The sequence below is a fragment of the Antechinus flavipes genome, chromosome 5 (genome assembly GCF_016432865.1).
Source record: "Antechinus flavipes isolate AdamAnt ecotype Samford, QLD, Australia chromosome 5, AdamAnt_v2, whole genome shotgun sequence".
In the NCBI taxonomy this organism is placed as follows: domain Eukaryota; kingdom Metazoa; phylum Chordata; class Mammalia; order Dasyuromorphia; family Dasyuridae; genus Antechinus; species Antechinus flavipes.
This window is the reverse complement of record NC_067402.1, coordinates 93764974-93790725: the sequence shown is the minus strand read 5'-3', so window position 1 is coordinate 93790725 and position 25752 is coordinate 93764974. Positions and strand designations below refer to the sequence as shown.

At 35.7% G+C, this 25752-nt stretch overlaps 1 protein-coding gene across 1 annotated transcript in view; it reads left to right on the top strand.

Annotated features, from left to right (window-relative positions):
• Nucleotides 1-25752, top strand: part of CNTNAP2 (contactin associated protein 2) — a 2126697-nt gene that overhangs the window by 1644050 nt on the left and 456895 nt on the right. Inside the window, exon 15 of the mRNA XM_051962375.1 lies at nucleotides 12660-12787. Within this exon, the coding sequence (XP_051818335.1) occupies nucleotides 12660-12787 (128 nt within the window). The remainder of the gene's footprint in view (nucleotides 1-12659; nucleotides 12788-25752) is intronic.

The window sequence follows — 25752 nt, the reverse complement described above, 5'->3', positions numbered from 1 at the left end:
TTGTCTCCTCGAGTCATTCAATTCCACTTGTTCAATTCTGATTTTCAGTGAAGTATTCTCTTCACTCACTTTTTTAAAATCTTTTTCTAATTGTCCAATTGAGTTCTTTTGTTCTATGGAATTTTTTTCCATTTCGCCAATTTTGTTTTTTAGAGAGCTGTTTTCTGTTTCCAGTTCACTAATCCTATTTTTCAAGGATTTTACTTCTTTATCCACTCTCTCTTTAACTTTCTCCAGACTCTTTTCCCATTTTTCTTCTAGCTCCCTTGTGAGAGCCTTTTTAATCACTTCTATGAGGTTCATCTGTGCTGAGGAACAGACGATCTCCTCCTTTGGGGAATCACCTGGGGACTGCCTGTTTTTAGTCTCCTCAGGATTTAGAGTCTGCTCTCTATCTGTATAGAAGCTGTCAAGGGTTAAAGTCCTCTTCAGCTTCTTGCTCATTCTGTCTATTAATCAGAGACAAACTACCAAAGAAAAACAGAAAAAACTGGAGTCTTTCTTTGGGGGGGGGGGCTGGGTGTGTTATCGAGCTTCCTCTACAGACTGCAGGGGGCAGCAGTGAGGCACTAGCAGGACTGTGCTGCGCCTGCGCTCTGAGATCCCAGAGCGTGCTGAGTCACTGAGGGGGGGGAGGGGGGGGGGCGGCCAGGTCCTGAGAGACTCCAGCTGTTTGCGGTTGTATTCTTCAGCCCCGGTGTTTTTAGCTTCTCTGCTGGGCTGTTGACTTGCTGCAGGTTCCAAACCTGTAGCGAAGCTCTCCCCGCAGAGACGGCTATGATCACTCCCCACCCCCTCTCAGCTCTGCTCCCGTGCTCTCACTGCCGCTGCCCTCAGCCTGCGCCCGATCTAAAACCGCCCCAGCCCTCCAGTAAAGACAGACCTTTCTTGGCGGATCTCAAGGATGGCTTCTCTTGGTAACTATTTGTGGGTTTTTTTTCAGTCAAGCATTGATTCAGAGGCTTGTAATGAAGTGGATAGTGAGAGAAAGCGCGGAGCTTATGCAACTGTGAGCCTCCTCTCCGCCATCTTAACCGGAAGTCCCTGATAGTCATTTGCTACTGTATCTTGTGTACCTAACCTATTCCACTGATCTGTTTCTTAGCTAGTATCAAATAGTTTTGATGATTGCCATTTTAAAATATAGTTTTAGAATTGGTACAGGTAGGACACCTTTCTTTGAATTTTTTATTGATTCCCTTGATAATTCTTGACCTTTTCTTCCTCCAGATGGGGTTTTTTTTTTGTTTTGTTTTGTTTTGTTTTGTTTTGTTTTTTGTTTTTTTTTTTGTTTTTTTTTTTGTTTTTTTTTTTGCTATTTTTAAATGCTATAATATACTTTTTGGTAGTTTGATTGGTATGGCACTTACTAAGAAAATTAAGTAGAATTGTTAGTATTCCCATGATGAATTGATATTTTCCCAGTTGTTTAGATTGAAATTTATTTGTGTGGAAAATATTTTGTAATTGTGTTCATAGAATTCTTGGGTTTGTCTTGTCAGGAGAATCCCAAATATTTTATATTATCTGCAATTATTTTAAATAGAATTTCTTTTTTGTATCTGTTGCTTCTGGGCTTTGTTGATCATATGAAGAAATGCTGATAATTTGTGTAGATTTATTTTATTTTCTTCAAGTTTTCTAAAGATGTTAATTGTTTCAAGTAGTTTTTTAGTTGATCTCTAGAGTTCTCTAAGTATATCATCATGCCATCTGCAAAGAATGCCAATTTTGCTTCCTCACTGCCTATTTTAATTCCTTCAGTTTCTTTTTCTTTGACCTATTATTTTTCTATCTTATTCATATAAACATTTAGAGATATAAAATTTTCCCTAAGAACTGCTTTGACTGCATCCCATAAGGTTTGGTATCATGTATCATTATTGTCATTCTCTTTAATTAATTTACTGGTTGTTTCTATGATTTGTTGTCTGACCCACTCATTCCTTAAGATTAAATTATTTGCTTTCCAATTAATTTTTAGTTTATCTTTCAATGTTCCTTTGGTTCATATTATTTTTGTGCCATCATGATCTGAAAAGGAGGTATTTAACATTTCTGCCTTTCTGCATTTTATTGTGGGATTTTTATGCCCTGATACATGGTCAGTTTTTCTATAGATGTCATATGCTGCTGAGAAAAAAGGTATATTCATTTCTGTCTGCATTCAATTTTGTCCAGAGGTCTAGCATATTTAAATTTACTAAAATTCTATTAATCTTCTTAACTTCTTGTTTATTATGAATGCTCACTTTTATCTAATTCTGAGAGGGTGAGATTGAGTTCCTCCACTAGTATAATTTTGCTGCCTATTACCTTCTGTAACTCACTTCCCTTCTCTGAAAATTGGATGATGACTAACTTGATACATTTATGTTTAGTATTGATATTATTTGTCTATGATACCTTTCAACAAAATATGGTTTCCTTTCTTCTATCTTTTAAAGAGATCTATTTTTATAATAGCTTTTCATTTTTCAAAATACATACAAAGATAGTTTTCAACATTTACCCTTGAAGAACCTTGTGTTCCAAATTTTTCTCCCTTTTTCCTTTCTCCCTTCCCCTAGACAGCAAGTAATCTACTATTGATTAAACACGTGCAGTTCATCTAAACATATCTTTATATTTCCACATTTATCATGATGCACAAGAAAAATCAGATCAAAGGGGAAAAAATGAGAAAGAACAAAAACAAACATACAAACAGTAAACAAGGTGAAAATATTATGTATTTTCAGTTCCACATTCAGTTTCCTCATTCCTCTCTCTCTGGATACAGATGACTAATCCCCATTACAAGTCTATTGGAATTGGCCTGGATCACCTCATTGTTGAAAAAAGCCAAGTCCATCACAGTTGATCTTCACAACTGTATATAATGTTCTCTTGGTTCTACTCACTTCACTTAGCATCAGTACATGTAAGTTTCTCCAGGCCTTTCTGAAATCATTCTCCTGATTGTTTCTTATAAAATAGTAATATTCCATTACATTCTTATATCATAACTTATTCAGCCATTCCCCAAGTGATGAACATCCACTCAGTTTCTAGTTCCTTGCCACTACAAAAAGGACTGCTACAAACATTTTTGTGCATATGGGTCCTTTTCCTTCCTTTATATCTTTCTGATACAGACCCAGAAGAGATATTGTTGGATCAAAAGATCTGTACAGTTTGATAGCCCTTTGAGCATAGTTCCAAATTGTTCCCCAGAATGGTTAGATCATTTCACAAATTCATCAAAAATGTTTTAGTGTCCCAGTTTTCCCATATTCCCTCCAATATTTATCATTATCTTTTCCTGTTATCTTAGCCAATCTGAGAAGTGTGAAATAGTGCCTCAGATAAAGTTTTATTTTTTTAATCATTACTTATTTAGAGCATTTTTTCCATATAATTAGAAATGGACTTAATTTCTTCATCTGATAATTGTTCATATCCTTTCATCATTTAAAAAGATCTATTTTCGCTATCAGGATTGCTATTTTTTTAACATTACCTGAAACATAATATATTCTGCTCCAGTCTTTTACATTTATTCTCTGTATATCTCCCTGCCTAAAATGTGTTTCTTATAAACAACATACTTTAAGATTCTGGTTTTTTTAATCACTCTGCTATTTGCTTCCATTTTATGGGAAAGCTCATCCCATTCACATTCAAAGTTATGATCATTAACTGTATTTTAAGCCATCTTATTTTGCTCTTATTTATACTTTTCTCTCTCCTTTCACCCTGTCCCTCCTCATCAGTGCTTTGATCTGACTACGGCCTCCCTCAATTGGCCTTCTGTTCTGTCTCTCTCTTTCCCTTTTCTTTTTGCTTTTCTTTCCAATTTCTACCCTCTCTATATCTCTCCATTTTATCAGTACTCCTTCCCTTTTCTTTCACCTTTCCTCTCCTAATTCCATAAGGTAAGATAAATTTCTGTACCCAAGTATGTGTGTATGTTATTCCTGCTTTGAATCAAAACTGATGAGAGTAAGGTTCAAACAGTTCTCACTCTCTACTTTCTTTCCCTCTACTCTAGTAGGTATCTTTTTGCCTCCCCTTTTTCTTCTCCCAGTACAATTATTTTTTTCACCACTTAATTTTTTTTATATCATCACATCAAAGTTAACTTATTATATCCATAACTTCTATCTAACTGCCTTTATAGAGATATAATTCTCAAGATTTACAAATATCATTTTTCTATGTAGGGATGTAAGCAGTTTAATCTTATTTGATAATATGTTGTTGTTTGTTTTTTCTTTCTCTTTACTTATTTATGTTTTTCCTGAGTCTTGTATTTGAAGATGAAATTTTCTGTTCAAGTCTGCTCTTTTTATTAGGAAAATTTGAAAGTCCCCTATTTCATTAAATATCCATTTTTTTTCCCTGAAAGATTATGTTCCATTTTGTTGTATAGTTGATTCTTGGTTGAAGAATTCTTGCTCCCTTGTCTTCTGGCATATCATATTCCAAGCTCTCTGATCCTTTAATGTAGAAGCTGCTAAATCCTGGGTAATCCTGACTGTGCTCTTTGCTCTCAGTACTTTCTCCTTGACCTGATAATTCTGGGATTTGTCTACAATATCCTTTAGAGTTTTTATTTTGGGATCTCTTTCAGAAGATTGTCATTGGATTCTTTTAATTGTAATTTACCCTCCAGTTCTAGCATATCAGGATAGTTTTCCTTAATGATTTCTACAAAAATGCTATCTATACAATTTGTTTGATCTTGGGTTTCAGGGAGTCCAACAATTCTTAAATTACTTCTCAATCTATTTTCCAGATCAGTTGTTTTTCTAATGAGGTAGTTTACATTTTCTTTTATTTTTTGCAATCTTTTAATTGTGTTTGAGTAATTCTTGATGTCTCAGAGAGTTATTATCTTCTATTTATTCAATTCTAATATCAAAGGATTGTTTTCTTCAGTTGGGTTTTATACCTCTTTTTCTATTTGACTAATTATGCTTTTAAAGGTATCATTTTCTTTAATAAAAAAAATTTCCAATTTTGCTAATTCTGTTTTTTAAGGATTTATTTTCTTGTCAATTTTGATGCTTTCTCTTCTAAGCTGTTGACTCTTTTTTCATAATTTTCCTGCATATCTCTCATTTCTTTAACAAATTATTCTTTTTTCCTCTCTTACTTGATTTCTAAAATTATTTTTGAGCTCTTTTAAGATAACTTTTTGGACTTAGGACCAATTAATATTCTTTTTGAGGCTTCACTGTATATTTTTGACATTAGTGTCCATTTCTGTGTTCGTATTTTGATCTTCTCTGTTACCACAATAACTTTATATGCTCAGGCTTGTTTTTGTTTTTGTTTTTGCTGTTTTTTAAAGTTGTACTCCACTCAAGGACAAGGAACACTGTCCCAAATTTCTTGTTTGGGAGACAAGGAACCTGTTCACTAGCTTTCTGAGCTTCAGCTTTGTCTGCTATCAGTTTGCCCACTGTATGGGGTGGCCTAGTTTAGTAGCATCTGTTGTGCTGGGCTTCTGGAGCTAGCAGTTTGTCTTCTGTACTAGGGGTAGAGGCTTCACTGCTAACCTGCTGTGCCAGTAGCCTGCTGAGTCAGAATTGACTTGTCTATGTTGCTGATTTTTGCTGTGGCTAAGAGCCTCCCACTGGCTTGCCCAGATACTGTCTGCACTGGGCTGTGCTCCCCTTTACCCAATTGAGACAAACCTTTTCTGAAGTCCTACTAAATTATCTTAAGCATTCCAAAATGATTTAGATACTTGATGTAATGTTGTTTCTTAGGGTAACTGGGGAGAGCTCAAGCAATTTCTTGGCTTTTCTGTACCATCTTGGCTCTGCCCTTTCTCCAGTTCTGGCCATTGTTTCTCACTTTAGAGGAGTTAAAATAGAAACAATACAGTATATTACTGTAGGTTATAAAAATCCATCACCTACTGAATACTTTGAAAAATAATCACGATTAGACTTATCTACCAAAGCTCACTCACCTTCAAAAATTCCTGTACTTTATATTCAAACCCTATATGTCCTTAGAAATTGAGCAAAAAAAAATTGCATTGTAACCAGAGCATTATCAGAGACAAAGTTGTTGTTCAAAGTTGCCCAAACATTACCAGTCATAGAAATGTAAAAACACCACTACTAGTGAATGTCACTATACTGAATACTCATAACTCCTAAGCTATACAAAACAAAAAATTCTCAAAATCTAGAGACCTAGGAGAAGAAATCAAAACTATAGAGGAAGAGGAAAAAGTTCAATCCTTATCATTGTGTTTACTATTGGACTTACTCTGAAAAATGAGGACAAATGAGTATGTTCCATCACTTAGATTCAGTTTTTAAAAAGTCATTTTATCTCTTAATCTAGTAGTCTGCCAGACATTAAATATCAAAAATTTCTATCTGAATTCCACTGAGTGTAAGATGAGAACAGGACTGATAACAACATTAATAATAATCTATCTTGAACAAATATTTAGGGTCCTTTTTGGGCAGCTGGGTATGATCCCAAGGAAATAGCCTAACCTGGAAGACAGAGGAAAGGGAAGAAGGAAAAGCAACATCATAGGAACAAAAGGGGAGAGGATACAGGGAGAAAAATTGTTCCTTATTTAATACTTTTGCCGAGGATTGGTTCATAAATGTGTTTTATAATTTTCCCTACTTTCTCATGAAGAATGAGATATCAGCTTTTTAGTAGTAAGTCACTGTCTGTTATTACTTTCTAAAATGGTAATTTGCTTCTTTGGATCCAAGCATGCCTTCCTTTATGTAATAGATAAATCATTGAAATGTATTTTTCAGATTGAATTTTGGTAAATTGAATCACATATCCCTTTTACTTATATTATAATTTTAAATATATTTCCATGGGAAAAAGTGAGAGTTTGGTACTAAAAGATCACTTTTCTCAAAAGTCCTATCCTCAAGAGTTCAGGTTACTGTTCTGTAAAATGAGGTCTCTCCTTCCACATTTATGAATTTATAGCAACCCTAAAAATAATAGTAAGAATGAATTCCAACAGAGTCCCTTCAATTCATATATTTATTGGAAATTTTTTTTGTATTTCTTTTTAAAAACTGCATAGAAATTGCAAGACAGGCAATACTTGCAAAAATGATTACAACCATTTTGAGGAAAAATCGCTAACAAATATTCAATTTCTTCTCAGAGAAAAAGAGATCTCTTCCTGGACAATTCCCTATGGATAATTTCTTTGCAGACATAGTGAAAGCATTAAAGTTGTAGATAATGGCAGTGCTTTGTACTTAGTCCCACAAAATTACACTATCACCTTAAACATTTAGACAAGGGCTTTTACAGGATTTTTGGAAGTAAAATGTTAGGCCATTTAGTTCTTCCTGATAGAATTGTGGTCCAAACTCTGTGCAGTAGTTGCTTTCATGAAAACTAACAGACAGAAAAGAAGGCTGGTGATTGCTGAAATTTTGTGACGTTTTGTATGTGGTTGATTTAGGGGAAGGGAGGGAATTGTGTGTCTAGTTCTTTTTTTTCCTACTGAGAAAGCTGAGAGGGAGACAAAACTGGAGATTTGTTTGACTTCTCAGCAGGACAACAAAAGCAAAGGCAGAAGATAAAAGCGAATCCAGACAGACCTTCCTTAGGAAAGTAGGAGAGAAGCAAAGTACAAAGCAAAATTAGAGAAGAACAAAGCTTCCTTTAGTCTCAATGGTGAAAAGAAGAAAGATGACTCAGAAGAGAGACAAACAGTGGGGTGTATTCCAAATGCACAAATAGAATATATCAATATTAGATGTAGGACTGGATGTTCTCTGTTATGTATAGATTTAGTTGAAAAACTTGGCTTCATGTCTGGACTTAGACATTAACTGGGCCAACTTAGACAAGTCTCTCAAATTTTCTGAGCCTCCATTTAAGTGGTGTAGTGGTAGTGGTGGTAGGAGTAGTATTAGTAAGAGTAGTAGAGTAAGAGAATGGAAAACCATTCTAGTATCTTTGTCAAGAAAACTCTAAATGGGATCATGAAGAACTAAACAAGACTAAAATAAGTAGACAACAAAATAGTAGTATTTGGTGGTGGTGGTAGGAGTAGTAGCAGCAGAAGTTACAGCAGAAGTATTGTAAAAATATAGGAGTAGAGTAGCAGTAGTGTAGTAATTAATGGTAGTAATTATTATTAATAATAGCATGTATAAAGTATCTTAAGTTATGAAAGCACTTTACACATAGTATTACTCCTGATGCTCAAAACAACCCTTTAGGTAGGTAAGTGGTGTTCTTATTCCCATCTTATAGATAAGGAAAGTAAGCTAATAAGAGAGGATAAGTTATTTCCTACAAATCACACAGCAAGTAACTGTCTAAATCAGGATTTGAATTCAGATCTTCCTACTGCAATATAAAATACTCCATCATCTATTCCTCCTGAATGTCTGTGAATCCTACCTAAATCTTTGTGACAGCAGGGTCCATATGATCCATGGGGTTTTCCTAGTAAAGATCCTGGAGTTGTTTGTCATTTCTTTTTCCAGTAGGTTAAGACAAATGGAGGTTAAGTGACTTGTCCAGCATCACATAGTATCTCAGATCTTCTTTGAATTCATCTTCCTGATTCTAGTAAACCATAGGTACTACAATGTTATAGCTATTACACTTATAGACCCTCTATATTATTATTGGAAGACCAATCACAGCATGGAGAAAGGCGATGTAGTGTCCCATATGAGGAAAAACAAGACTCTTAGTTAAAGCAAAGAGTTTGGAAAGGGGAAATGTTACTAATACCATACTAACTGTATTAGGCAAATCATTTAATCTCTCTGACTTTCATTATCTTCAAATGTAAAAAGGGGGATTGAACTAGATGATCTCTAAGATTGTTTATAACTCTTAATCTATGGTGCTGTGACTGATGAGGGTATATAAAAGAACTTCCTTTAAAAATTGGCACATTAACTGAGCTTTGAAAGAAGTCAAACCAAACAAACAAAAAAAGATAGTGAAGATTTATTGTTAGGTAACTGAAAACAATGATCAGTTTTTATAGGCAGCCAGCAATAAGGTCTAGATCAGTAATCAGTATATTTTCTCTTTCTCTTAAAATCTATGTAAAAAGGTATTGATCTTAATACTCAGAATTGGGAAACTCTAAAGCTTAAAGTAGATATGTCATCAGTACTATGAGGTTTTTGTTGGTTGATTGTTTTTCTTCCTGGAGAGCACCTTGAGATTCCTAGAGAAGTTTCCTAATCTCATTGGCCACTACCTTTCTCAGAAGATTCCCCAAAGTTCTGAGTTTGCTATTATTTGGTATGGATACTACATTTATTTAGTATTCATGCCTGAATATGCATCCAATTAGTTCAGTTTTAAGTTATTTCAATGCCCAACTCTGTCCATGTGTCATTGAGCTTCATGGTTTATTGTTTACATAGCAAAGTGATTGCATAAGAAGTTGAAAAATATTAGAAGGAATATAAGTACATAACAAAAGGATGATATTCCACAATCTTATAGAAAGAAGTAGTGAATAAATTATCCCAATTGGTTCCTACTTGATCCCAGCTGTAATTTGTTTGAAACACCCCTTTTTTATTCTAAAAGTGAATAGAGGAAATGCCAGTGAGGCAACATAGAAGCAAGAAGTTTATTTGAGGCACACAGTCTAGTTCCCATTGGCTACAACTGGATTTCTTTCATATTCTGGCATGGGTATACAGTGTGATTTCATGGCCATTTTAGAAAGTCATCAGGATGGCTAATGGACTCTCTGAATTTAGTACTTGGAAAAAAGAAACCTGTGGTCTCTACTCCCAAACATTCCCCACCTCACCATGTACTCAGCAAGAAATGTGAGGTAAATCTCTTAGTCATATTCTTCTTTAATTTCTCCTTCTTTCAAATGAAATTGAAATCCCTTTCCTCTATGACAGGTAGTGTTACACAGTGGCTAGATTGTTGGGCTTGGAGTTACGAAAATTAGGGTTCAAACACTAAGCCACTTACTAGTCACATGACTCTGAGCAACTCACTTGACCCTCTCTGAACTTGTTTCCTCATCTCTAAGAGGGGATCATAGTGCTGGTAGTATGTATCTTAGAATACTATTTTGAAGATCAAATAAGATAATTTATTCAAGTGCTTTTTCAAATTTTATGGCACCATATGAAAGTCCATTGTTTCTCTACAAATACTGTGGTCTTTCATAATGCCTGTTTTATGTATAATTCAAATTTAGTGTTAGATACAAAAAAGCAGATGCAAATAGATATAGACATGTAGATATGTAACTTTCAAGATTTTTATTGTTTGATTATTTTTAGAAAATTTCTTACAAGAGACTTGAATTGGTAGGCAGCACAGTGGATGGGCTTAAGTGCAAATCCAACCTCAGGTCCTTACTATCTATGTGACACTAGATGTTATTATTAAGCTATACATAAACTGCAGCAAAAAACAAAAAACAAAACAGCCTTTACACAAGTCATAACTTGTCTTAGGCAACTGCAACAAGACCCACCTCTGAAAAATATCCTCCAAATCTGGCTCATTATAACTGACTTTTCTCCTTTCTCCTTTCTTTTCCCTGTCTAACAATTTTAGAAAGTACTATGAGAGAATTTGAAAGGGGGGGAGGAAAAGGGGTTGGAAGGAGGTACACAGGCAGAAGGGTTTCATTTAAAATCAAGGGGTGAAAGTAGTGACTTTTGCAACCAAGGTAAGCTGACCAAAAATTGTGTTCTTAATTCACTTGATGTGGTGATGAGGGTGCAAATAGACTCTAAGATCCTTCTAAGAAGTCTATTATTGAGGCTTGGAGTGGTCTAATCTACTGATGAATTAGCCATAGTAGGTAAGGGTATGGGGAACTATACAAGTAGATAGTCAAGTAAGGAGCTTTCTATGAGTTTAAGAAAGAGAAGGAAGAATTAAGCACCTTGTAGCTTAAAAAAAAAAGAAAAAAAAACTATCCCATGATTTCTTCTAGGAGGTTCCTAATGAGGGACTCCATCTCTGTGTGCACAGAAGGATCCTCTCTTCAACTTATAATCTTAAAGAACTGCCAGGGACATTGAGAGTTGAAGTTTATTGTCAAGGTTTGAGACTTGACTCTATTTCTTAGACTATTCGGTCTTTTCTATAATTTCTAATAATTTTTATGTTGAATTATCTATTTTGTTAACTCAACCTTTGTACAGCTCATCTGTAAAGGGAAGAAGAATGTTATGGATCTCTCCAGCCCATTCCTTCCAACCAGGGAAAATGAAAGTCACATAACATGAAAACTAGGTAGAATAGGAAATGGGTTGAAGACCCCCCCAGATCAATAAATGACTCGGGGCCTGAGTGGAGTTTCTGAAGGATGAGGAGAAAGGCGAAAACATGTATAGTTTTTAACCTATTCCCTTCTTAGGGAAAGTATTAGAACTTTCTTATTCCATCCTCAACCTTTTAATATGTAAAATCTATGATCAGAGTGTTTCAGTGATGATTTCTTTCTTTCTCCGTGAAGACACTGGGGTGGAGATAGAGGGTGGGGAAGAACAAAAGGGACTATACTTTTGGTACAGTCTATTGCAGAAGTCTACTGTCCTCTGTCTAGAGGAGATAATGAGATATTCATTTAGCAGAAAAGCAGAGAGAGTAAAACATATTCGAGATATGGTTCAGCTCTGAGCACCATGAGATTCCCAGAGAAGCCTCCTAATCTCCTTGGCCACTACCTTTCTCAGATTCCCCAGAGTTCTCAGTTTCATATTGTGCAAGTAATGATAACTTCATTTATTTAGTTTTCATGCCTGAGTATACATCCAATTAATTCAGTTTTGTTATTACAATACTCAACTCTGTTCATGTGTCATTGAGCTTCGTGGTTTATTGTTTATATAGCAAAATGATTACATAAAAAGTTGAAAAAATTAGAAGGAATACAATTTGTGCATATTTTCAGAATTAGATTTAATACCCCTCCCTTTTTTGATGACTGCAAGATCACATCTAAGAAAATTAGAAAGACGCAACAAGGTATAGAAGATAAAATATTGCATTTGGAATCAGGAACTTAAGTTCAAATTCTGCCTAATTATAGTTGAAAGTTATTTGTGGTAGGAAAGTTACTTAACCCCTATTTGCCTTTACTTTGGCTATCTATAAAATGGGTATACGAGGACTTGACTCAGGATTATAGTGTAGATAAGATTATATAGTATATGTAAAGCTCTCTGTAAGCCTTAACAACCCACATGAATATTGACTTTATTATTAATTACTATAGCAAGTCATTATGGGCCTCAATTTCCTCATTTCTAAAAACATGCTTTGGGACATGCTAATCTAGAGATTCCTTCCAACTCTCTTTCTACTTCTATGAAATGTCTACAGGTATAGCATATGAAGAGAAGGGAGCTGTGGTATCCCTCAGTAAGCCTCTGGGAAATTGAATATTATTTGGGGACACATGCGGTTAACCCAGCTCATGGTTTTAACTTGTTTCTTTTTCTTTTCTTTTCCTTTTTCCCCTCTTTCTTTCCTTCCTTCCTTCCTTCCTTCCTTCCTTCCTTCCTTACTTCCTTCCTTCCTTCCTTCTTTTCTTCCTTCCTTCCTTCCTTCCTTCCTTCTTTTCTTCCTTCCATCCTTCCTTCTTTTCTTTTTCTTTTTCTTTCTTTGTTTCTTTTCTTTTTTTTTTTTTGATTCAGGAGAAAGGATGTTGGCTTATTATCCTACAAAGATCATTTGCCTGTCAGCCAGGTGGTAGTTGGTGATATTGACCGGCCTGGTTCTGAAGCCAAACTGACTGTGGGTCCAGTACGCTGCCAAGGAGACCGTAAGTTGGTTAAGTAGCTGCTTGGCAAATGTTTTCTTCTTATGGCCTTGCAGCTCTATATTTCTAAGCTTTTCAGGGTACCTTGAAATATGGGTATACTCTTATCCTCGAGTTCTGCTGGAAACCTCATAAGTCAGTTTCCTCACAGAGCCGAATGAAGGACTGAATAGATATGTAGGGTATAGGGAGATGGCCATAAAATCTCTAGTACAGGGGCCCAGATTTGGGCATAAAATATGCCTATTAATCTTCCTTGTATTGTATATGTAGCAACTTTGACTACCTTAGTTTATGGTGATATAAATAGGCATACTAATAGCATAAATGCAGCACTCTACAGCTGTGATGCCATTGAGGGCTGCTGTTAATACTATTAGCGGCACTATTTATACCACCATAAACTAAGTTTATGATGGTATAAATAGCAGCATTATGCCTTAATGTATCATTGCAAACTTGGATTATGGCCATGTAAAGTTTGACATTATTGCTATCAAATTTCATCATCATCAACACTTGATGATACCTTGTAAACCAAAGATTGTTTCTTTAACTGTCTCTGCTTTCAGGATTAGCAGTGCAAAACGGAATTAGGGGCTCCTTTTTGAGCCCTAAGTGGAAGGGATGGGAGTTAAAATGATGGAAGTCCTGCCTAATTAAGGCTACCATTAGGAGTTAACATTCTTTGATACCTTTCACTGTGCTTTATATGCAATAGGAGAGAAAGGATGGCAAGGATTACTTTAGGGAATCCAAAAGGAGCATCGTGAGCATACCTTTCCCTTCAGCATATGCCTGTGAAACAAATTTTTTTTAAGAGACCAGGTTTCCCTTACTGGCTTAGGCTAGATATGCAGTTGTCAGCTGATGCTTCATTCTTCTACTTCCAGTCTGGGTCAATTTGTTTCCTCTAAAGAATCCTTTTAGTCCTTCTTTCATCTTAAGGGGTTTACCATATTGGTGCTAGACTTAGTGCAATTCAGAACTCCAGAACTCAAGCAATCCTGATCTCAAGTTTCCCCAATATTGGCAATTACAGAAATGTGTTGCTGGTTCATGTGACCCTACTGTCTATTGGGAGTTACAGGCATGGGAAATCTTAACCAGGTCCCTAAAATGGACATGAGGAGACGTAGGCTTTGTTTCTTTTATGAATGATTAGCCAAGAGACCTCAGGCAAGCCTCTCCATTTTCTCAGCTGTGGTCAATGAAACACTGATTGCTTCTTATGTTACTCACAGAGAGGTAAGAATAAAAATGTCTCACTGGATTCCTCCTAAAAGAGTCTTTTTAAAAGGACATAATTCCTATTTCTGTAAATCATGATAGAGTTAGAATGACTCAGTACTATATTTTCATGTGTGCTAAGAGAGATTTCTCAAGGAAGAGAGTGACATTGATTTGAGAGCTTATAATAGCCAGCTCTGGAGGCATTGGAAGCCAATTATTGGAACCTTAATCTGAACCCAAACATATATATATTGTGCAGAATTGGTAAGGTGATAGTCCCATTGTATTCTGTCCTAGTAGATTACATCTGAAGTTCCATTTTCCTTTCTGGGAACTACAGTTTTGGAAGAATAATAAGTTGGAGACAATCTAGAGAGGGCAACCAGGATGGTCTCAAGTTCTGTAAAAGTTCTGTGTGATGAACAGTTCATGAAACTGGCAATATTTTGCTTGAAGAAAAGACTTAAGGAGCTCCTAATTGGAATCTTTAAGTCCTTGAATGGTTAAAATATAGAAAAGAAATTTGAATACTTCTACTTGATCCCAAAGGATAGAATGGTAAAATTTAGTAAACTAGTTAATAAACATTGACCCAGCACCTACTTTGTACCCACTACTGTGAACATGGGACACAAAGACAGGTAAGTGACATAAGGAGATATTTCCCAATAATTAGATCAGGCTAAATGTGAAATATCCTGCCCCAGAAAGAAGTGGATTATATCTCTTACTGAAGCTATGATTGGATGACTTATTTATTGGATGTCAGAGAAGGGATTTCTTTCCCAATACTAATTAGACTCTTTGACCTCTGAAATATCTTCCAACTCATTTGAAAAGTTCCTAATGAAAAAGAGAGATATTATTTAAGACTATTGTTCCTTCCTTCCACTCAGATATAGGGATAGAAAACTTTTTTCTCCTGCCAAGAGCAATTTGGCTATCTATAACATCAATCAGAGACCATACAAAATTATCAATTTATAGAACTCAAGCATTGGGAAGTTGTAGTACCCAACTTTCAGCTCATCATCACCTGGTTTACCTTACCTCTGGTTTTTAGAACAAGACAAAAAACAACCGTTTAAAATTTATGTGACCTGGAAGTCGTGCTTTTGCAAGCATATAATATGAGGGCATCACCTTTGCATACTAAGGCAGGTACTAGGAACTATTTCTTGAGAAAAAGGGTTTATTCAGGGGAAAAAAATTAGTCTACTATCCAAATAAATAAAGGCAAAGTAGGGCCTTTACAAATACCAAGTGCAATTGAACTGTAAATTAAATTCATCTTCATTTGGAGGTATTTGTGAATACCTTTGTCCAAGGTGAAAATATGATGAATACACACTTAATAGAGCTAGACATATCTGCATCATGTGGCTATAAAGGGCTGAGATGGATTTTTGCGCATGGCAAATAGTCACTATATTCATTACTTTATAATGTATATTGATATAGCAAACCAGCAGGTTTCTCATTTATATTTTCTAGTTTTGAGATTAGCTTCTAAATAGATGATTATTACCTAACAAGTTGCTAATAAAAATTGAATAATTCTAAAGATCTGCATTACTATTCTTGAAGATAAGAATAGCATATATATTTTGTGATACACATTTGTATATCTATCTATATACCCATAAGTAAAAATTTGCATATGCATAGACAAACACATTTTTAAAAATTAAGGCCATTCTTCTTTTTCTACTAAACACACCCTAAACTCTTTTCCCTCTAAAAGATACCAGTTGGTCAATAAACATAGAGAAATCACTTAATATGTACTAGGAGTGTGATAAATATATATAAAAAAAGGCAGAAAATAGTCCGTTCTGCAGAAGCTTATGATCGAGTGAAGGAAGATAACACGTCACTAACTATGTAAAAAAGCACACACACACATGTACGATAAATTGGAAATAATTTCAGGAAGATCGCATAGTCATTAAAGACAACTGAGCAAGGATTCTTTGGCTGAGAACTGAAGGAAGGCAAAAAAGTTAGGAGGCAGAAATGATGAGGAGAGAGAGTTCCAGTTACAAGTGGCAGTCATTGAAAATGTTCTGGGTTTAAAGATGGAGTATCTTGTGTGAGAATGGTCAGAAGGAGCCTGTCAAGGAGACAAGTGTCACAAGATCAGCAGAGTATATAGAAGAAAAGTATGTATGCAAAGTTAGGAAAGTTCCAGGTTAAGACCTTAAAATCCAAAAAAGAGGTTGGATCTTAGACGTAATAGGAACTACTGTGCTGAAAGGAAATATACAGCGCTGAAACACAAAGTGGACAAAGTCCTCTTTAATCCCAAGTAAATTTGTATATAGGAAGGAGATATTAGTATAGGTTAAAAACTTTCATTGTAGTTCTAGCTCTTGTATGGTCCAGATTTCTGTTTTTGGTTACTGTCTCAGGGATTTACTTTTCTGACAAATAATTTTAAGGTTACTTCTAGTTCTAACAACTTACATTCTGTCATTTGTCAGAGTGGATAGAGTGGTGAGGCTGGAGTTAGGAAGCTTCTGACACTTATTAATTATGTGAATTTGCCTCGGTTTCCTCAGCAGTAAAATGGAGATACTAAACACCACCTAAGTAGCAGGATTGTTGTGAGGGTCACAGAAAATATTTGTCAAAAGGACTAAGTACAGTCCCTGACACAAAGAAGATTTATAACTGCTTATTCTTTTCCTTTCCCTTATCCTTCCTCATACCTCTCCTCTAGTTTTATAGCCTAAAGTGAATGTCACAAAGATGGTCTCATGAATACTTTTCAAAGTGTGACAGGACATTTTGTTGTTTCTGGGGTTAACTTTCCTTGATATTATTTAACTAAGCCTCTGGTGTCCAAATTGACAATAAAAAGAAAAAATTCTAGTTAAAAATGATTCTTTCTATAGTTCAGATGTATAAGAGACTACAGAAGCCATAGTATAGTGATTTAAGACCCCAATTCTGTCCTAGAGTCCTGAAGAATGAAACAATTTGGGGGGCTCTGCCCAACCGTTTCAGTGGTTTCGGTTGATTTCATCATGCCTGCTGAGTTTCATTTTTAGTTTGATTCATCTGAACCCATGGACCCTTATAATCAAAATGCTGAGGCAAATCAGTGAGTTCCACTCAGGTCGGCTGCACTTCCCATATAGCATTGTGACATCAGCGTGCCCTTGCCTTTTCTTTGCAAACAGGTTCAAATGGAAACCTCAAATCTAAATGAAACTGAAAGGAGGCTAGCTGTGGAAGGTTAGTAGAGATAAAAAGTCAGGTGAAATACAAAGTCCCTTCTTAGACAAAACATACTTATCAAATAATAAACAAAAGAGCTATTTGGAGGATGAGGTAGTCTGATTTGCCCAGAAAAATAACATTCTTGCAGGAACTAGGTAAGCTCAAATGTATTGAGCTTTCACGTGGATTCTTTTGCTATAAAGGAAATCAGGTGACCACAACTATCAGAGCTGGAAGAAGGCTCGATGAACTCTAGATAAGGTTTGAGGATTATACTCTCAGTGTCTTACCTTTGAATAGAAATTCTAAACCCTGACTCCAATATGTGGAATTTTACTAATAACAAAAGAACTACAGTACATTATGGGGAGCCAAATTTTCTAAAATTAAATATATATTTGTAAAAAGTTTTATCAAAAAGTTGCACCCTCTGTTTTCCTTACTTCTCAGCTTAATTCTGACAGCTAATAATTTCAAATAGTAAATATTCAGTAGCTATAGAAAAGTAATACATGACAGGTTGCAGCTTTAGTCTCCAAAGTATGATTCATTTCTATCAGTACATTATCTGTCTGTGGGAGTCTTGGAGAACCAACTTGAATTAAAATAGGCAAAGATTCTGGTTCATTGACAACTGATTGGGAGATTTATGCCTGGAAAACACAGTTTTAGAAAGCAAGCATTTTTAAACAAAGTTGAACAGAATTAGGTCAGGAAAACAATCAAAACTATATCAAAAATTACTATATGCCTACTATGTGCCAGGAAAAGCTTTGAAATGTAAAAAAAAAAAAAAAAAAGAGTTTCTATTTCATTCCAGAAGATATGGAAAGTTGTTGAAGGTGGTTAAATGTGGAAATCTCATGGTCAGATATGTGATCACAAAAATTTACTTTGGCAGTAATAGGTATATGTGTTTATGTATGGGAGTATATATATGTGTATGTGTGTGTGTGCGTGTGTGTGTGTGTGTGTGTGTATATATATATATATATATATACACACATATATATACATATATGTATAATATGGATATATGTGTGTGTATATAATAGGATAACTGTATCCTATTATATATACACACACGTATACACACACACACACACACACACACACACACACATATATATAATAAGATAGACTAGTAGAAAGACACAAATTAAGAGGTTCTTGTAATAACTCAGGTGGGAGGTAATAAAGGCCTGCAAAAAAATGTTAAGTCAAAGTGGAGAGGTGTTGAAATGTGGAGTGAGGAAGAATGAAGAGTTCAGTATAATGTCAAGATCATGAAGCTGGGAGACTAGAAGATCAATGCCCAAATGCATTGCACAATGCAATTCATCAAAAATAAGGACATTATAAAAAGGGAGGATTCAAATAGAAAGATATTGAATTACATTTTAGACATATTGTGTTTATGACATCACTAGGACATCTAGTTTGAAGTGTCTAATAGGCAGTTGGTGACTTGAGACTAAAGCTCAGAGAAGAAACAAGGATGTAATGCTCTAGGGACAATTACATGGAGAAGAAAATTAAACCCATGAGAATTGAGATTATCAGTAGAAAGATTGTAAAGGGGAATACCCACAGTTAGAAAAACTACAAAGCCTATATGAAAGAAGTTTTCCTTGACTAAAAAGCACCAGTAGACAAAATCCTAGTTTCACAGAGTTATCAATATGCAAATTCCATTACTCAGGATTTTTGAGGCAAGTATAAAAAAACTGTCAAAGCAGTTCAAGGAAGATTGATCCAAAGGTCACAGATAAAACATGATGTAGAAAGACTAAAGAAAGGAAAGGGGAATTCTATATGCGTCCAAACCATACCTGAGTAATTTGCTTTGGGAATTTAATCACAATCAATCATTTTCTGAAACACCTTTGATGTGCCAAGTATTGTGTTACAAGTCTTAGAGATACAAAGAAAAAAAGTCAAGTTGTCCTTCACCTTAAGGAATTAACATTCTACCCATTTTCTCATACATGAAGGAGGATAAAAGGGATTATATTATTTGTGAAGTTGCAATAAGAATAAAACTATTCATAATTTTAATGTGCTGGTAACCACAGCCAGTCCTTATTTCATGTCCCAGAAGAAGTAGGATTAGTCTTAAAAGAGGAGAAAAGGGGAGGGTGTTTTTTTTAATAGACCATAATTTGATAATGCTAGATCTAGAAAGGACTTTACAGTCATCTAGTCCACACTCTTCTTTTTCCAAAATAGGAAACTGAGACTGAGGAAAGTTAAATAATTTATTTATATGAGCAGTAAGCCTCAGAGATGTGATGTCTCCTTTCTGCTGCCAACCCAACAATCACACTTACCTTGTAGCTATTTACTGCTTTTCCACTAAAGCAGCTAGGTAGTAAATTGGATAAAGCACACAACCTGGAGTCATGAAGATCTGAGTTCAAATCCAATCTCAAACACTTACTAGCTATGTGACCCCGGATAAGTCACTTAACTCTGTATCATTTCCATATCTATAAAAAAGAGAGAAATGACAAACCATTCCTATGTCTTTGCCAAGAAAACTTGAAAAATAGGGTCCCAAAATCTGAAACAACTAAACAACCTTCCAACAAATATCCCTTTTTTTCCAGCAATGCCAGTCTGACAAATTCTCAAACTGGTTCTCTTCCTGGGAATTTAGGAACCAGTATGTTTATTGCTGAGAAGATATCACTTGTAATGCATCATGAAATGTTCCCATATGACAATGAGGGTTATAGTATAAAAGAAGATTCTGAACCAGGTTCTGAAATTCAGAAAGAAAATAGGTAGGTAGATAATAACAAGGATCCAAATGAAGTCACATAGATAGTTGGGATGAACCTCAAAAGAGGAAGTAAAAGAGTTATAGTGACAGATGGAGGGTCTAGAAGTATTGAGAACAAAGAATATGACACCTCATTTCTTCTGAATGTTCAAAGACTTGAGAGAAGGTACAACATTGTAAAGATCTTTCAGAGTTGCAAACTTTGCCAGAAGACCAAGTTTCTGTAAAGGAAAGTGTGAAAAAATATTAAAGATGAAGAAGAATTTTAATGTTCTGTAGGTGCTTCTAGAAGGTATTGAGGAAAAGAAAGTCAGAAAAGGAAATATATAGGGAAGTGATAGGACTGAGTTTGCCAAAGATGAGAATAAAAGAAGAGAGTTGAAAGAGGCTTTGGTTCTAAATGCTTCATGAAGTACAAATTTTCTAGCCATTGATATCAATTGGTTTTTAATATGTTACAGGGAACTGTGATGATGACTGTTGGTAATGGGCCAATATATCCTTTCAAAATACAAAACACTTGAGAATGGGAGGGGAGATCCTGAGATCTGGGTCCCCAGATTTTGGACTGAACTCACCCCTAAGTCCAGCCTAGTAGTTACAGCCCAAAATAATAAGTGAGTATCCATTCCTTGAGAATATAATTAGTTATCAAACCTGATAGACCTTGGTATATACATCCACACTGTATCTAAGACCCTGTTTTTTTTCCCTGTTTCCTTTTTTTTTTTTAATAACTTTTTATTGACAGAACCCATGCCTGGGTAATTTTTTACATTATCCCTTGCACTCACTTTTGTTCCGATTTTTCCTCTGCCTCCCTCCACCCCCTCCCCCAGATGGCAAGCAGTCCTATACACGTTAAATAGGTTACAGTATATCCTAGATACAATATATGTGTGCAGAACCGAACAATTCTTTTACTGCACAGGGAGAATTGGATTCAGAAAGTATAAATAACCTGGGAAGAAAAACAAAAATGCAAGCAATTTATATTCATTTCCCAATGTTCTTTCTTTGGGTGTAGCTGCTTCTGTCCATCCTAAGGCCCTGTTCTGAAGAGTATTAGAACTTTGCCAGAGGTTTTCTGACCTCAGCTATAGCCCCCTATTAAAGCCAAAAACAGGAGATGGAAACTCAGAGACTCTTAAACTTTACAAACTAGAAGATAAATTGTGGATTATGTAGCTTAATTCCAATGCAAAGAATATGTAGCTTTTGTCAATATAGGTACTCTATCCACTGATGGAGCTTACTGACCATCTAAAATTATGCAATAGTTCATAAGAGTTTCCTTGACCAAAAAGTTTATTATACTGCAATCAGCCTATTGATAAGACCTTCCAAAAGCATCCAGGCAACAGATAGACAGTTTATGATTAAAACTGCTGGAGGCCTTTCCAACATAGTAGAACATCTAGAGCTGGTGCTTCACTGATATAGTGATAGCCTTTGAGAAGCAAGAATCGCTTTTTAAATCATGTTGAGGCATCAGAATAGAATAAAGCATACCTTCCCCTCATCTTGTAATATCTTTGAGAGAAAAATTATTTCTGTAATTAATTCTGTAAGTACAGTGCCTGGGAAGGTAATAAGTGCTTATTCAGAGATTGGTAAATGTTACCATCTAATATAATCAGTGAAAAAATTTAAGTTTAGAGAAATGAAAGAGACATGTAAGCTTCTCTGAAGAGAGCACTCTGAAGAGAACACACATTCATGAAGTGATATCATACATTATAAAGAACTCTGGATTTGTAATCAGAGATCTTGAGTTCAAAGATTGCTTCTCTCTTACTATTTGTGTGACACTACAAAAGTCATTTAACTTCTCTGAATTTCAATTTCTTCATCTGTAAAATGAAGTTTTGGCAAGACATTTTGTAAATCCTGCATAATTTTAAAGCAGTGAATCCAAGATCTTTTTTAACATAAGCATTTATTCTTGGCAAAGTTCAATAATCAAGAAAGCTATTGAACCACAAAGAGAAAGCTTTGGAATGGATCTCTAGTCTTGGCCCCTTTTAATAATCTGTGAGAGAAGCAATAATATAATATTAGAAGGCTCAATTTTACACCCTACTGTGATACCAGCCATCTGGAAAACCCTATAGATAATTCACAACAGCAGGGATTGGGATTTTGAGAGCAGAAAGTTGCTTACTTTTAATTACTACCTTTACTTTTCTCAGCTTTGGATGTTTTTTGGTTGGTGGTATAAAAGAAGAAAAGCAAAGAGATTTATGGGAGGGGAACCATTAACCTGGATTCCTTTTATTTAATGCTAGAGTCCCACTTCAACTTCTACAGGCACCTGAACAGCTGCGAAGCAGCAGGAACCCTAAGGATAAGTAGAAAGCATAATATTAGAGTGCCACAGCCAAAACTGATTCCTACCATGGGGCCAAGCATTCTAGGGCATGTCTGAGGTCATTCCCAATTAGAAAAGCAGTAATTTGTGGAAAACGGGAACAAATCTTTTTTGGCTTGTGACTTCAAAGTTGTGCCTCAGGCACAAAGTTATTTTTACCCAGGACTCCATTAACTATATTTGGTGACCCAACTCTGAAAATTCACTTTGTTGTGAGTATAACAGTTGTTAGCCTTAAAAGATGTATCTATTTTGCAGTATACCTACTTCTCCTTTATGAAATTAATTCCATCAATTATTTCCTGAAATGAGCTCATTTGAATTTTTTTCTTAGTATTGCTTCCATTGTAAATGGCTAAAATATCAGGTTGCCACTCATCATTTAGATTTAGCTCTCATCTCTGCAACTTATTGATAATGAGACTTTTAAAAAATCATTCCATTCTTTGAAGACTCATTTTCTTCATCTGTAAAATGAATAAAGTGTATGGGATGGCTTTCTATGATCCCTTCCACCTCTAAGTCCTATGATGCTTGAGAGTTCTTCAAAAGAAGAACATCCTATATAAAAAAGTAGTGGAATTGTGGATATAGTATATTGTGATGACCGAATATTTAAAATCAGCCAGAGTCAGGAATTCAGGTTAAGGGAAAAATCTTCAATCTTTATTCTCAGTAGAAGTGAAGAAGGATTGCGATAGCAATATGGGCAGCTGCGACAGGAAACCAGCTAGCAGAGGGGGATCGGAGGTGAAGGGCCGTTGCGATGGCAATGTGAGCAGCTGTGTCAAGACGCCAGCCAGCAGTCTCTCTTTCCACTTCCCTTTCCACTCCCCTGCCTCCACCCACCAAAATCGTCATTTCCTATACAACACATCAGGACTTGCACAAAAAGTGGGCGGGGGCTATTCTTTCTCCAAGCATATATATTAATAGAGTATGGTCCAATTACTATTTAGCCTCACATGCTTGGGACCTCAGTGCATCAACTCGAGCCTCAGCCCATTACATCTCCCTCTTTCTTTTGTTTTAGAATACAGATGGTCATGCCATCCCTGACTCCTCAGGGAGGTTAGAGCCCCCAAGGGGAGGTGATCACATCCTCCCTGACTTCTCAGGAAAGGAGGTGAAAGCATCGAAAAGGAGGTGATCACAACCCTCCTGACTTCTCAGTAAAGGAGGTGAAAGCACTAAAAAGAAGATGATCACGGCCTCCCTGACATCTCAGGAAGGAAGATGAAAAGCACCAAAGGGAAGTGGGGGTTGCTAGCAGGTTTCTGGGCTGAAGAGTCTTATTATGCACAAACCCATCAGCATGGGAGGTATTACACAAGTACACAGAAATAACGCAGAGGCTATTAGTGATGACTCTCCCCACAGTCAGTGCAGACTCGATGTGGTGTAACAAACATGAATTGTACACATAAGTAACAGTGTAACAAACAATATAAATCAACATGGTGTTGTAAAAGATTGCCAGAAGTCCTAGAAGGAGAGTATGTAAACAGCAGTCACACATACGAATGCCTTCTTCAGCAGCCAAGAGATAGTCCAAAACCAATCTATTATCCATTGCTTCACATATCAGGGAATTCAATGATTCCCCCCCAAGTTTTTGAAGTCCTGCAAAAGTCTTTTTATATGTTAGGGAATCCAATGATTCCAGCAGATTTTGAAGTCCTGTAACAGTCTTACCATTTCTCAGAAAATCCAATGATTCCTGAGGGCTTTCAAGTTTTATGTCTCAAAAAATCCAATGATTCCTGAGGGTTTTCAAGTCCTACAACAATCTTATCACGTCTCAGAGAATCCAATGATTCCTAAGGGTTTTCAAGTTCTACAACAATCTTATCATGTCTTAGAGAATCCAATGATTCCTGAGGGTTTTGAAGTCCAACAATTTTCAATGTCCATGAGTCAAACGCCATAACTGCCACATTCTTTCAATGGTGAGCACAATCAGCAACCAAACCACCCAATATTTCTTGGATTTTTTCCTTCATTTCAAGGATCTGCTCCGTCTCTCTGCGATGGACAAGGCGAATACGGCTCGTTGGCACCTATCTGATTCCTTCTCCACCTGTAGAGATATAAGCAAACCCTCTCCCCCAAGCAGTTAGCCTATCTGGTCCCTTCCATTCACCACTTTCTGAGTTTCTCCACATCACCTGGCAGTTATCTAAAGATAGTGGAACTGCTCGCACTGGACAGTATATATTGGTGATTGTTATATTTTTCAGTACATAAACTAATCACAAAAAATGTTTAAATAAAATTATCTGATTCAGAACTTGGTTGATTCATTCCAGGATCATTTATCTAACTGCTGTCATTTTGTAAATTGAGTTACAGAAATTCAGTTAAATTCAAAAATGTTTAATTGAACACCTGCTATTTGTTCTTTAGTGTGCTCAGCATTGCAAGGATATGAGAATTACAATTATCTATATATTCAAGAATGTTTAAAGTTCCTGTTTTCATGAAAATTTCACTCTATTTTGGAAATTAGGTGAAAAGGAGATATATATAGTACTAGTGGAACTTTGGGTTCCCAGTAGAAGTTGGGATAGGAATAATGGCTAAAGAAACAAGTAGTTGTGATTGTCTTCCATAAAGCTTCCATTGCTCTCTTTCTTGGGATTCTTTTTTTTTCTTTAGCCCCCTACCCATTTCAAAGGAAGGCAAATTTTGTCTCAGTGTCATACCAATGGTAGCAATAGAGAAATTATCTTGCTCACTGATTGGTATACTTGATGTTTCTTTAGAAGTAAAATCACTCAGGGGAGTAATGTGGACAAGTTATAGACATCAAGATCCAGGATGGTGATGGCCCTCGGGTTCATACTGTATAAGAATCTGTTCATAGGAATTAGCAATATTTAACTGGAGCAAGAGAAAAACTAAGTGTCTTCAAGTATTTGGGAGGATTTTGTACATGAAAGAATTAGGCCTTTAGGTCTCAGAACTGGCAGAAATGGATAGATGTTATAAAGAGATAATTAGAGTTAATGTCAGAGGGAAAAAAGCGTTTAAATAGCTTACTTCAGGAAGTATTTGGTCTCTTCTCATGTAAAATGAGAGGGTTGGATGAGATTGGTATTTAGACAAAGTCTGGGTAACAGGTGGGTTGTAAAAAAGAATCTCTTACGAATTGGACTAGATGGCTTCTATGATACTTTTCAATTCTGTAATTCTATTTAATAACTCCCACATCCCATTTTCTTTTTTTCTTTTCTTGTATTAACTGAAACTCTACCTTTCATACTAACATCATGACATTTTATATTTTTGAGCTCCTTGAACTTTACTTGGAAAACCCTTATGAACCATACTTTGATGCACCCCTGGTCTGTT